Below are 14,974 nucleotides of genomic sequence, written 5' to 3'. Positions count from 1 at the left end.
AGAGGCTCATCCCTGAGAACCAGTAATACAATGAGAAGTGGAAAGTGGATGCTGATCTGGTTGGCATGCTTCTCCAAGAAAACATGATGTTTTGAGGTGGAAATCTGATTTTGAAGGTTTGTACTTTTTTTAAATCATGCCTCTCATTCCTGGACAAGGTTAACAAACTCTTGATGGGACAGTTTCACCTTTCCTAGTGTAATGAAGGAAAGCAAAGAATTGGCAGACAGTGATAGGAATACACCTGCTAGCTGCAAGGTCAGCAGTGCTGAGGTCTGTTAGGACTAAATCCTGTTGTGTGGCAGATGATAGTTCCTTTTGCAGGAAGCCTAGAGGGAAATAGAGCTTCTTCACAAGACTGCCTTTTCTCCAGCCTTCAGTGGGATCCTCTGCAATGACTCTCAGGCTTTAGATGAATGCATTCATATGGTTAGCTTTCCAAACATGTAGTGTACAGCACTTTAGGGAACTCAGACTCACCAGCTGAGCATGCTTTTATACAGGCATATATGAAACTGCACTGTGTGTTAGTACAAGAGAAAATCTGTTTTCTTTCTTTTTCTTACATGGAAGAACTCTGCCTAATCAACAGCTATAATGCTTGCAAGTTTTCAGAGACTTCTGGCTTAGAAATTTGTAATACAACACCACTTTTAAAATATTAGTCTCTGGTTCTCTGTGTACTAAACGGGTTATATCTAAAAGAATTCCATCTGGGGAAAAAGGGAGGTAAAGTATTGTTAGTAACACAGCTGCAAACTTCAAATTCTCTGTCCCATGCATATACCCAAAGACAGAGAACAAAAATTTGAGTTGTAAATAATAAAGTGTTTCCTTCCACATGTCATCTACTCGTTGCTCCAGTGTCTGAGTTTGAACAGCCATGACAGCCATGGTAGACATTACTCCTTCAATGCTGCTCACACCAGCTTTCTTGGCTTCATCTATATGGCATAAAAGTCTTTAAAAATGTCTTACTCCTAAACACCCCCATGGAATGGGAGGACTGACAGTAACAGCAGCACTGCAAAAGGGAATGGCTATGACAACAAGGCACTTCGTATTTTTTCAAACAAAATATGCTATCCATTCCCAAACCTCCTGTTGTCTGATAATGGTTTTAAATTTTTTGTCATTGTAATTTTGATGAATGATTTATAGCTTTTATGAGATTATGAGACAGGAAAAATGGGTTTTTGCTTTGTTTCCTCTCTCAGTGTCAAAATGAGGAGTTTGGGGTTTGGTGGTTTTTTTTAAATATATCCTGCATGATCCCAGTTTATTGAAACAAAATTTACTGTAAATGTAAAATAAAGTAACATAAAGACATTGAGATTTCAAATTCAATATATTATTGGTATGGAAATATATTTTATCTAGTACCAAATGGGTGCTAATCTATGGTATTTCCATGAGATTTAGATTTATGCCAATGTAGCCAATAACCAGGCAGGAATCCGTGATCATTGGCATGTAGCATGTGAAGTATTTAGGTCACAGGATTTTGCAGCATTATATTCTTGGAATAAAAATGTAAGTGGGATAACAATGATAGACGAGAATGCAATGTCTGTCAAAAGGTAACAAGCAGTTTTGTGGCTTCAGGGCCAGATTAAAGGGCTGATAGCAGAGACATCCTTGCCTGGTGTTCTGCCGTTTTAATAGGTCTGAAAATAAGGCTGTTACATAAAAGTGACACGAGTGCTCTCATTTCAATTGTTAGCCACAGGAAATAGTCACTGAAATATTTGGTCTTCATAATACCTGAAAATAGTTTTATGGAACGAGAATTTGCTAACTTTTAAAATTTTTCCTCCCAAATATATTGAAATGCTAGTACAGACCTTTCTGCGTCCAAGCTTACTGACAACAGATTTGTTTTTCCAACTTGTCTTTTGTGAACATCCTGGAAGTAATCCATGGACCCCCATGGATTCCCAGCTGACAAGTGAGAAAACATTTCTAGAGCAAATACTAAATAAAGTTTATTTTAACATATTTTACCGGTGAATTGTAAAGCATGGCTTCAGTGCTTGGTACTGACTTAAACACCATAAGGTATTCTTTTATTTTCACTATTTTTCTCTCATTTTTCTGTGCTTAATCTTCACTGAATTCTTTTAATGGCTGTGGGTTTTTTTGTTAACTGTTGGGCTTTTCTTTTTATTCTGAGCCTTAAGGCAGTTTTCATTCCAAGTGGCCTAAGGCATCTGTGTGTTTCTGAGCAACTGGGATAAAAGGTGCAAGCTGTGGATGTAGAGGGGGTGCTTCTACCCTGAGTCTATTAGCCAGCTTGCAAAGACAGTGCAGCAGATGCATTTATCTGTGTAGATGCTTGTAGATTTTTAAGGCTAGAATATGCCTCCTTTGCCTTTGATTTGAGAGTATGCTTGCATCCTGCCTGAGTTCCACCAGACAAGAACAATTTGTACTGAAACAGGCTGAACTGAGGCAAGGGGCTCTGGTCAGAGAGGCTGCAAAGCATCTTCCTCAAGTGGAGCTAGATGGCTGATCTGAATGCACTTGCAATTCACTGTACCATGTATTTCTCCCTGTAGTAAATGTTGTGCTGGTTCTATAAGACTGGGGCAATAGTCTGCTCATTCTGACGGAGTTGTGCCGTCCACAGTACTAGATATTAAACAATGTTTCACATTGCATTCTTTGTATCCTCAGAATAAAATACAACAGATACTCAAATTCCTGCTGAAAGCTGCCCAGAGTTCTCTTCCATTTCTGTTCCTCTGTGTTCAGCTGGTTTAAATCCTGAGAACATCTCAGCATAGTGAGAAATGAAAGCTCTTGGCAGCCAAAGAGACATAATTCATTGAAAGAAAGGGAGTGAATATGATGATGGGGAGCCTGGCTGACCAGGCACTTGCAGCTTGGGCTGGGTTGGGTTAGCTGCTCATCTGTCTTACAGAAACTGAGTTGTTAGAGCTGTCACAAGTCATTTCTGTTTTTTCTGGGTTCTCTGAGGCTGGAAAGAGCAAGAAAGCAGGTTGGTTGTTTTGAGTGGGGAAGGAGAAGTTAGTGTTTGTATTTTGAATCCTCTTGATACAGTTTGCTTCTGGTACAGACAGAAGTTGGAAATGGTCTAGGGAATAAATGTATTGATAAGTTCATATTTTTACTGAACACTAAAAATTCTGGGCATGGCTGTGTGATGCTTATGTTCTCATGAAGACTACCTTACTTTTGTAAACTCAGGCTGTTTCTCACCTCTTACCAAGAGCAACTTCCATTGCTGGGAAATTCCTGCATGTAGATATTATATTTTTTTTCCCAACTTAGCATTGGGTAACATTCACTGCCTCTGATACTTTTTGAATGTTGTATGCCTTTTCTATACTCACAACCAACCACCTGTATGTCCTTTTAAAACAGTTTTGCTTTTTCCTGCCTGATATTGAGGAGTGATCTGTTTTGTACCTTGATTGTGTCTAAAACCAAAATAGGGTGAAGTGGCTTGGTCCATTGTGGCAGCTGGATCAAGAGCAGGATATTTGTCCTGTGACAGGGAGTTGTTTTCCTATACGGAAACAGCCTCAGCTGTGTCTTAATTACAATACCACCTATACACCTACTAAGGTACTTCATGACTTCCCTTGGAGACATCTTTTAAAGGAATTAAATTGTTTGACAGTGACCAGACATCATCTTGAATTTCTGCTTTGGAGTGCAGCCAGTTCCAGGCAGACCATGTGAACTAACAGCAGCAAAATCAGAGCAGGTTTTTGTAAGCTTGTCTTAATAACAGGGCACTGTTTCCCCCTCCTATATATCCCCTGCCTAAGATGGCCTAGGAGGAGTAGACTTTGACCAAGAATCAAGTGGGTTTTCCTTTCCTCTGTAGAGGAGATCTACAGGGGTAACACTGTTTTAGTTCAGAGCTGTTCAGAAAAATGTTAAGTATCCCTCCCCCATGCAAAGATCTTTTACTCTGAAATACATTAATAATCAGCATGGCCTTTCTGCTTTTCATAAAGTTTAATTTTTTTATTGTAGATCAAACTGAAGAGCAGTGTTCTGCCATGAAGAAGCTTGAAACAGGAATCTGTTGCCAGAAACAAATCGTAAAAAGAAATCACAGATGTCTTTAACAATAATTTTAGACCTCTGGGGAGGACCTCTGAGGAAGAAGTTACCTTGTAAAGTCAGATATGAGTCTTTGCATACAGGAGTTACCCCATTCACAGTTTGATACTCCTTCAGGAAAGTTACAGTGAATGTGGGTGGAGTAAAAGGGGCAGTCAGTGCCATGCAGTAATAAGTAAATTGGAAAACTTTGGGACTCAGAGCAGCAGAATTGAGTGCTTATATGAGATACTGAATATATGAATTTTGGTATAGCATTTTGTTATTTGGGGTTTTTTTACTTGAAATTTCATTTATAATTGTCATATTTTCTTCAAAATTCATGACAAACAGGCGTTGACAGAAGTGCTGGTTAAAGTAGTAGGACTAATAGGGGCAGGTACATTCTCAGTCATCCAGGATACCTGGGTCTCCCAAGAAAGTTTATTCTCTGTTAAGAAAGCACAGGCTGAGGTGGAGGCAGACAATTCTTCGTCTTTCTAAGCCTGAATTGTCAATTTAAAAGGTGGCTTATATCTTGCTCTATTTTGAGCTCATTTTAAAAGAATCTGTCTTTAGTGGGGAAATATCTGCAGATGTAGAAATGTGGTGATAGTCACAAGAAACCTGATTTTAGCCTGTTGAAGATGCAGTTAAATTTTAGGAGAGATATGTTCATTTAGGAATTGGAGCATGATGCTGGTTGATCTGGCTGGAAATGTCATAATCCTTAATCAATAGCCCTGTCTTAGAAACATTTGTAGTCATTCATTCTAACTACTACTAGAGAGTTTAGTGAGGTTTGTCTTGATTAAACGCTGAGATAGTTTTTCATACATGCTTTTGTTCCTTCTCATCTGAGATCAAATGAACAGACTTCATGTGACAGCCTATAGATTTGTATATTTGAGATCCTGAAAGAAGGCTTCAGTCCTGGGATTTGCTTCTTGTTACAGAAGCTCTGCAGAGTATATTTGCAAATCCTATTTATTCATTCATGCATTTAATGAGATGAAGTGTGGCTTTCATTGTGCAGCCTTGGATTTTTTTTTTTGCACTGCTGTAATTTTTACAAATTTCTTTAACAACTTAGATGAATGCGTGGCATAAACTGAAAGTACAAACTTCAGTGTGCCACCATCAACTTAGAAAATAGAGCTGAAGATGAAGAGACTGCTGCGCTGGAGAACCGGTATCTTTTTAACCATTCCCTCTTATCTGTTTTCCAGAGAGCAGATTTGACCTCTGATAAAGATTTATACCTTGACAACAGCTCTGTTGAAGAAGCATCAGGCGTCTACCCAATTGATGATGATGATTATTCTTCTGGGTCAGGTTCAGGTGAGACAACATGTCACAAATTGATTTTTAAAAGTGTAAAAAGTAATGCAATTACTTGAGGGAAATACTTGCAGTGAATATTGTGAGTGCTTTGCTATTTACAGAGCACTGGGCACCCCTGTGGGCTGAGTTTTAAGTATTAACTTTCTGCTTTTTCCTCTTACTCCTGCGTTGCATCATTTCACCGTGTTATTTTCTCTCTGCTGGCTCTCTCCATTCCCTCTGATTTCTGTGTAGATCTCCCTGGAGTTTAGAAATAAGGATTAGAGAAGGCTTAGTTCTCCCATGACATAGTACTAATTTAGCACTCTGTAGGAAAACATAGCAGCAGCATTCTTGTTTTCTCTTATATGCAGTCAGGTTCACGTAAACATGGTGTCCATTCCTTTTCTTGTTTTCTTTTACATTTAGAAATCTAGATACTGCCAAAACTGTGAGTTTTCTCTGAGGAAATTACATCCATATAATGAATAAAGAAATTCTTAAATACAACATCCTGAGTTCTCAGACTTAAACACTCATTAGAGACATGTAGCTAGCTCAAAATTTTTCAAAAAAAGTGTCAGTGAAACTTCCTTAATAATTTCTCTTTAAAAGTCTCTTTGAGGAGTGTCTTCTAGACTTGCTTGGAGACTCCAAATGTTAAAACCTAAATGCAGGATTTTGCGGTAGTTCTGGAAAAGACATTACCTTATTGTTATATTTGCTGAGCTGTTGTGGAAATCCCATTTATTTTCCCAGTGTGTTTGTTATTCTACTTTTTTTTAACTATGTCTTGATGCTTACGTATAATTTGTGTACTTTAAAAGCATGAACCCTTCTTCTGGTGCCTTGTCTGTGTTACTGTAAGGCACACATGAGATTTTTCAGATGGATTTTTGGGGTTTTTTTCTGCAGGCATCTGATTGTGTTGCCAGGAAAATCCAGGCCCATCATCCATACCTGGATGATGCCCTGTGTTTTGGGAGTCTGCTGTTGGGGTAACTTGACATCCCAGGGTGATCAGAGGCTTAACTGGACCTCCTTGATGTAGACCTGTTTGAGGAGAAATTCAATATTTTATTTGAAAAGAGTATATTAGTGAATCAGTGATTTCATTCAGTCCCCAGGACTGTCTGAAGGCTATTCTGATCTCCAGAAAAATGTGCTTTCAGTCAGCATCCCATTCTGTCGTGTCTTCAGATGCTGGTGACTTTGTAAGCTTCAGAAAAGGAAATAGGTTGACAATAAATAGTTGTATGAGGAATGGGCTAGTGTAGTTTTTTTTCCATCCCTCTGTGGTGTCTGGCGGTTTCTAATATGGAAGATTCAAAATTCAGACCTGCTTTTGAAGTGAAAAAGACTACACAAGGACTGGCTTCAGATTTTACTAATCCAGGATTCAACAAAGGAAGTTGTAGGATCCTGCACCTGAGGAGCAGTAATAACTCCAAGTACCAGCACAGGCTGGGGGTTGACTCAGCTCTGCGAAGAAGACCAGGGAGGAGTTTTGGTGGGTGACAAGCTGACCATGAGCCAGCAGTGCCTCTGTGGCCAGGAGTGCCAATGGCATCCTGAGGTGCAGCAGGAACAGTGGCCAGCAGATCGAGGGAGGTGATCCTGCCCCTCTGCTCAGCCCTAGTGAGGCCACATCTGGAGAGCCCTGTGCAGTTCTGGGCTCCTCAGTACAGGAAAGACAAGGAGCTACTGGAGAGGGGCACAAAGATGATGAGGGGTCTGGGGCATCTTGAGGAGAGATGGGGGAGCTGGGCCTGAGAAGGAATCACGTCAGCTATAGGTGTTGATGAGATCTCTCCTCATACCTCAAAGGCAGATGCCAAGATGACAGTGCCAGACTCTTTTCAGTGGTGCCCAGTGACAGGACAAGGAGCAATGGCCATAAACTAGGACACCTCAACAGGAGGAAGAACTTCTTGACACTGAGGGAAGCAGAGCACTGGCACAGGCTGCCTAGGGAGGTTGTAGAGTATCCCTCCTTGGAGACATTCAAATCCCATGTGGACACATTCCTTTGTAGTTTGCTATAGGTCACCTTGCCTTGGCAGAGGGGTTGGACTGGATGATCTCCCGAGATCCTTTCCAAGCCTAACAATTCTGTGGTAAAAGTGTAGCCAAAAAGACACAAACTACCTCTAGACTTCACCAGCCGTAACACCTTGTCTTTCTTCATTCTTTTCCTTTGCTCAGCTTTGAGCCATGGGTGGAAGTTGGAGTGTACTGCTGCTGTCTCTGGCTCTGTTTCTTTCCTACAAGAAAACAGGAAAGACTGAGACAAGCTGGATGCCCCTGCAAAGAGCTCATGTGACAGTACACTCAGATTTAATATTTTTGAACCAAGCAAAAAGTCTTTAGATCAAGGGAGCAAAGTAGCATCCTTTGCACCCTACTCCAGCTATACTTACTGCTCTTTATTTTCTGTAGAAAGTATCCTGCAGATGTACCATTGATCAATGTTTCTCATTTTATGTTCAGTCTCTCTTTTACTGGATACTTAGTGATGTAATGTAATGTTGCTATGGGAAGAGCCTTCCCACTCAAGGGTGGTTTTCTTGCTATGTAGCAAGCATAGTCCAAGAAAACAGATCCAAGATGACAACATTGCTGACTCCTTTCTTTGCTGTGAAAATTGTTAGCTGCCAACCAGGCCTATGGAGATAAACAGGAATTGTCAGCACCACCATTAATGCCCTTGCAGGTCTTCAAACAGCATTAACATGGACAAATGTCACTGTAGGCATGACACATTTCAAACTAGAAATTGGCTGAGGGTTTTTTGTAAGGAGTAGCAAAGGGGATGGTGTTCTGATTTTTCTTTTCCTTCCCTTCCCATAGCCTGTTCTTTTTTCTTTTTTTTTTTTTTTTTTGGGTACATTCAGCTACTGTTGTGCCTTTGCCCAAGTGTTGAACCTGAATCCATGGGTCAGCAGTTTCCAGAGAAGCCATGCTTGCCTTCTGATTCTCCTGTATCAACAGTAGAATATCCACAGTGATTTAATTAGTCTGTTGTTTCCTTTTTTTAGTCTCTGTTTCTGAGGAGATGCTTCAGCCTATCATCACTATTTTTTGCATTGGTGTTTTATGTAACATAATAATAAAAAGTAGAAAGTTTTCCAGCCTATCTACAACTTGAAATGCTTTTATAACTATTACTGCTTTTTCATATGGCATAATAGATTTTAATAGAGCCTTGGTCTTGGAGATAAATGAAAGTAGCTGCTAAGCAGCAGGACTACCCATTACGTGAAGGAAAGGTACCACCTGTCAGATTTATCTGCAAGTTCTTTGAAAAACCTTCTGTCTTGTTCTTGTATCTTCTCTAAAATTACTCATAGTAATATATATGAGAAAATCAAGCAAGCTTTTCCTTCCCCTTCTTCTCTTCCCCAACCTAACATTTCTCAGTCAGTAGCAGCTTGAGTTGAGAACATTGACTCAGGATGAACTGTGTGTATTCTGACATTGTGACTGGGGAATATTCTGGAACAAAAGTTGTGGTGGGGTTGGAGCTTTTTTGAGAAACCCAAGAGCAGATCTGCTTCGGCTCTTGACCGGGAGGGAAGCTGACGCCGCACTCCAAGGCCAGCAGGCAGTTTGGGAGTCCTGTGGGAGCAGGATGTGGGGCCTGGGGACAGGGCTGACGTGGCTGGGGCTGGCTGGGGCACCGTGTGTCATGGTCATGGTGCTGGGGAAGCTGTGGGGCACGGGCACTCTCCCGGGTGCCAGAATGGGTGCCCTATAGCAGCATGCCCAGCAGGCACACCTCTCCTGGAGTGCTTCCCCTGCCTGCTCCCCCTGTTGCGGTGCAGGCAGCACAGCAAGGATTCACCTTCCATTTGCTTCAGTCCCACTCATCAGTGTCTGTCACATTGTCTTGGAGCAAGAACCTCTTCTGTCCATCTGCTAAACCAGCCCTAAGCATGCTTCATGATATTGACTGCCTGGCTCTCCAGGTCTTCTGACATAGAAATCTACTGTGATACTGTGAAAGTGTATTCTTGATGTGCTGGACAGAATCTTATACTTCAGTATAGTTAAGACTATTCCTTTTAATCCTCCAAGTTTTGTTGATTTCTTGTTTTTTCCTTCCTTGTGTGACAGCTGCCAGAGATGTGACATCCTTGCACTGTCTCAATTTATTTCAGCCGCAGTTCCCTAGCAGGGTGTAGAGTTATGTTCACAGTGTCATCTCTGGGTGCCTAACATTATGTTGATTAAGAGTTGCTTTGGGGACTGTTCAGGTGAGGTGAGATAAGTCAGCTGAAAATATGTAATTTTGGTTTGTGTCACATTGCTGATAGAGATGGAAGGTGTGAAAGAGATGGTGGTTATGTGTGTGCCCACCTTATCACAGATTTGCTTGTGGTGGTGGTACCCCCAGTGTGTGATGTGCAGCAGCAGACAAAGAGGATGCCAAAAGATAGGGTGAAATGATTTGATTTTTTTGATAGGAGGTGTTAATCACTGCCTGCTTTGCAAGTCAGAGTGCTAACTACTGTGGGCTTTTTTCTACAAAAAATACTACTATCTATACAGTAATGTCTACTTTCTGTGCAGTAATTGAAGGTGGCACAATCTTGATTTCCTGACAAGTTTCCTCAAGTACTAAGAGTGTTAAAAAGTATTCACATTCCTGTCATCCAAGAGTGGCTAATAGACATGTCACTGAGGGTTAGATTAGGTATTTCCAATACTACAGCACAGTTTAGAGCTATTTTGGCCACTATGAAAACAGCAGTTGGACATCCTGAAGAAGTTACAGTGGATAAAAGAGGGTGTGTGATGGTGGAGAGCTTTCAGCTCTACCACAGAGATGGTTTTGGGTTTAATTACTGCAGGGTTTTTGTGGTGCCCTCAATAAGTGGGACTCGAGGCAGTGAATAGCCAGCACCAAAATCTGTGTGGACCAAATCCAGAAACCAGCTTTAGTAACAGTGATATTTTCCAGAGGAAGAAGTAAGTTCTTATACTCCAACCATTTCACAGTATTCCTCTTGACAACCTACTTGGAAGTCACACTCATGACACTGTAGGCTTTTTCTTTCCAGTCTTACTTGGATTTAGTGAAGGTCTTTTTTGTGCTTTTTAGGGAACATGATACTGTGTGAAATGCTGTTGCTATGTTCTGGAGAGGACTAGTGAGTGGTTTTTTTTGGTCTCTGAGTCCTATTTACAGGTAATTCTAAAAATACTACTGTCAGTTCAGCAAGGGAAGTGTCTTCCTTGTTTAGATCTATTCTATGCCAAGCAGAGACCTGTTTAGATAAAGCTAACTAGAAAGCAGGAACCATGGGGGATGTGTCTTAGCTGGTACCCAAATTAAGCCTAAATGATAGTTGCTTCAACTTTTTGGGGATTGTCAGAATTCCACTGAGGCTGTATGGAAGAAGAGCTGGGTACCTGTGGTGCAAATCCAGTGACTAGTCCAGGGATTAGATTAGTTAGTTGCCCATTGTTGAGAGAACCATGGATCTGCACCCTCCTTAGCCAAAGGGGTTCAGGCTGTATCGCTCTCCATTATGTCTGGCAGACACAAAATTGCCTGAAGCAAAGGTGGCATTTAAGGATTTGGAGGAGCAGTTGTGATTAAGTAGGACTTTTCATTTCATAAAAAGAAGAAAATACATTTCTGTACTCTGAAGATGTGTTTTATCAGATCTGTAATCTGATAATCAATTTTAATTTCCTTGCCTGTGAAAGCTTTGTGTAATATGGAGGAACTTCAGAAGATAAAGTAGGTTGAGCTATCCAGGGAGCCATTATTTCTCAAAGAAAACTCTTGAATCAGAGCCAGAAAAATTTTCCTGTTGGATGCCTTTCCACACCTCTGTTTTGAAGCAGGATGTTGATTTTTTGATCTTAGAGTTGCATTTCAGGAAAATACTTGATTCTTGTTGTGAGGTCTTTATTCTAGAAGTTGTGTTGTAATTTTGGTATCTCTGAAAGCTTTTTTCCCAGTACTGTTCTGTGCCAGTATCTTTTTTTAAATGATTCTAAATTTTCTTTTCTACCATACAGAGATTGTTTTAGGTGTTGTCTTGTTAATGTCTCTCCTTTAAATGCCAGATGTGTGTAATTCTTGATCATGACTTCAAAACATCATTATTGTGCTCAAATTTTCAGCCTGTCTTCTTTCTTTAAAAAAACAAATTAAAAAATCAGTTTGGAATGAGTGAGTCATACTATTCTGTTGTAGGAGCGTTTTATTTGTTAGGAACTATTCTTATGCACATTTGCTAGATTTATTACCCAGGGGTTACTTGGGCAACCGGTGCTTGTAACGAGCAGAACACATTGAGATTCCTAAGGAGTGGTCCAAGAATGGGCCAATTCTTTTTTCCTCTTTCAGGCTTTGCTAATAATTTCGTCTCTTTCCTGTGTCTTCTTCCTTTCACCATCACTAAAGGATATTTATTAGACATGTCCATTACCTTATTCTAAAGGAGCCTTCATACTCCAGCACGGCTTTGAATGTAGAGGAAATTAAATTTAAGGTAATCTTTAGGGAGTTTTTTGTCCTCTTACTCAGTTCAAAAGAAAAGAGCTTCTGAATTATGTGGAGTTTAAAGCCATGTGAATTCCTAGTGACTGAAACATAAAGTAGTAGTAATCCTCCTGTAGATAAAACTGAATTCAACAGATGTGCTGTAGAAGAGAAATTCTGTTGAAGCAGTATATGACAGGCAAAAACTGTTCAGTTCATATGGTTTAAGTAAGGATAAAGAAATGTATTGATTTATTTATGGTATGTAATTAACTAGCAATCACTGAACTGTACTTTCAGGCTTAATATCAACAGTACAACAGACAACCACAATACGTGCCATTTATCAAATGGTAACAAGCAACTATAAATTTCTAAATCACTTTCTGTAACTGATCCAGTGTGTGTCACGTGCTCACAGCCACCCCTCTCACAGGCCATGGGTGTGGAAGCTCCCCTTGTCTGAGTGTGCAGGACCCTCTGTCCACACCCCCTGGCTGTTGGAGACTTGGGTACCCCCATATGAGCTGGGGCCCACCAACACCTCCTGCCACGCCCAGGAGGAGACTCTGCACCCCAGGGTGTGGCTTCTGGGGGTGCCATGGTGGCTCTGGGGAAGCTGGAGGTAGCTGCTGAGGGTAACCACAGGTGGGGGGTGGCCCTGCCAAGCTCCAGCAGAGCCCCTGATGCCATGGGACCTCATCAGAACCCCTGGCACTGGGGTCTGCCCATGTCACACAGGCCTGATGGCTGCTGCCTTCACTCCAGACTTTCTGCCCCTATTGCAAGTGTTAAAGCTTTTTTCATACCCATTTTCAGGAAGGGTTCTTCTTTTTGAGATGTGTCATGGTAATTTCCTGGTTGCTACTTATACCAGCTGATGCACTCCCATTTTCAGGGGATCACTTGGGGCAAGTATCACCCTGGCAGTTTGGGTGCACTGTTTGCACACACATCTTTGTCTTAGCAGGCATTGTCATCTAGGCCCTTGCCTAGGGTGGGCTGTGCAGCCATCTCTACCTTGGTGGTGTCATAACAAAAAAATGTAATTGGTCTGAAAGAATTTCACAGGTCAATGAAGTGTTACATTTTGTCTCCAGGTGCTGAGGAAGATGAGGATAGTGCAGTGATAACAACATCCAGAACAGTTCCAAAGTTACCGACAACTAGTGATGCATCCAGGGCTGAGACCACCACAGTGAAAATGCAGACCAAGGTGCCTGCACAAACAAAGGTGCGTGGCTGGAGAGCAAGAGCATTTAAAATGATTCCACTGTACATTTTTGATGGTTTGATGTTAAGTCTTCTATTTATATGGATTAAAAAGCACCCCTAAACTTCACTTACTACTACAGCCTGCTAAATGACTACAGAAATGTTTGTTTTCATTCCTACTAGGAAGTCTGTGTGGCAACATCTGGATTTCACATGAAAGAAAAGAGAGATGCACAATAATGTATCATGATACTTTTGAGTCAGAGCTGTATGTTTTTTTATATTTCTCAAAGAGTTACTTAAAAAATCTTTGTGGAACCTTCCTTCTCAAAAGAGAATGCTGTATGGTTTGGCTGTATTTGAACACTCTGCAGGTTCCATTAAGTATTTTAGTGTTTCCTTCTACCACCATAGATGATACTGTCTAAGTTACTCTCAAAGGTGTTCTGCATATAACATGTCTGATTTGTTAATTTCAGAGTTGTTATTTCTTTCTGAGGCTGTTATTCTGATAAACACAGGCAATATTAAGAGCTGTTTGCTAAATGTACATTTGGAGGTTTTAAACTTACGGGCAGTGTTTTTCATTCTGACATGATGACGACAAATAGATCCAATTACAATGTCTAGACCAGCTTTCTGTGCTCTAAAAGCTTCCTATGTGTTGGTATTGTGCAGTATGTGCATGAAGCCACAGCTACGTGACTGCCCACAGCAGGCAGTGACTGTGCCAGCTTGTGCTCTGCCCTCTCTGTAAGCAATGCTCAGTTTTCTTTTTTGTGCCACAGTCACCTGAAGAAATTGATAAAGAGGAAAGGCCGGAGGTGGATGGCAAGAAAAAGAGCGATGAGCCAGGGGATGACACGGACGTGCTCACTCAGAAGCACTCAGAAAACCTCTTCCAGAGAACAGAAGTTCTGGCAGGTGAGGCAGAGTTTGCCAAGGTCTATCTCACCAGAAATAAAATGGAAAACAGAGAGGATCCGTATCAAATAATGCAAGCTCAACATTTGAATTTTCTTGGCAGATTCATACCATTAAACACATTAGTACTAAGCACATTCATAGTGGGTAGCCATTGGTTGATTTGATGAGAATAAATTGGGCATCTTGGGGAAATACCTAATAGTGAAGTCTGTTGCAAATTGATATGATGCCCACAAGTTGAACACTGCTGGCTGAGTATCTGGAGCTTTCACAGCTCAGAAAAGGAGTTGGAATTTGATTCATGCTTGTAATGCAGAAATGTATTTCTCACCTCCAAGAGCACATTGCTGTCTGGTCGATGTGGTGCAGATGAGTGCTACTTGGGAGGAGCTCATGGCAGGCATGGGTGGATGGAAGGGGATGGATAGGCGCAATCCATTATGGCACAGAAATCCCTTCAGATAAATAGAGTCTATTTCTATAGACTTTATTTATAGACTCTATAATAATATATAGTCTAATATAGACTCTATTTAGAGTCTATGCATAACCCAGGGAGGCACAAGCTGGCCACTAATGTTTTCATTACCTGTGAGATTTTTTTTGGCCTAAGGACAGTCTTTACAGGTGTACTTTCCCCCCATGTATTTGGAAAGGGAGTTGGGAGCCATGAAAATCACATAGTTTTGGACCACATCTTCCTATGAGAATCAAAATGTGAAATAACCTTAAATCCACATCAGTGGAAGCATGTCGATTTCCTCTTGAAGTCTGGTTGGGAGTTGATACTTCTCACACACCCACAAATGCATGAAGTGTTCTCTCATATTATTGATCAATGGGAAGTTTATTTCAGCATATAGTCAGAGTGAAAACTGACAGGGAAAAGTAAAAGCCCATTTCTTAGCTAGGGTAACAAAATCTTTTAATGTC

At 40.9% G+C, this 14,974-nt stretch overlaps 1 protein-coding gene across 1 annotated transcript in view; it reads left to right on the top strand.

Moving 5' to 3' along the window:
* Positions 1-14,974, top strand: part of SDC2 (syndecan 2) — a 59,648-nt gene that overhangs the window by 42,812 nt on the left and 1,862 nt on the right. Inside the window, exons 2-4 of the mRNA XM_005479484.4 lie at positions 5,307-5,418; positions 13,000-13,133; positions 13,903-14,038. Of these exons, the coding sequence (XP_005479541.1) occupies positions 5,307-5,418; positions 13,000-13,133; positions 13,903-14,038 (382 nt within the window). The remainder of the gene's footprint in view (positions 1-5,306; positions 5,419-12,999; positions 13,134-13,902; positions 14,039-14,974) is intronic.

Source organism: Zonotrichia albicollis, chromosome 1 (genome assembly GCF_047830755.1).
Source record: "Zonotrichia albicollis isolate bZonAlb1 chromosome 1, bZonAlb1.hap1, whole genome shotgun sequence".
NCBI classification, from domain to species: Eukaryota; Metazoa; Chordata; class Aves; order Passeriformes; family Passerellidae; genus Zonotrichia; species Zonotrichia albicollis.
The sequence above is the reverse complement of the archived record's forward strand: the minus strand, read 5'-3'. Positions and strand labels throughout refer to the sequence as shown.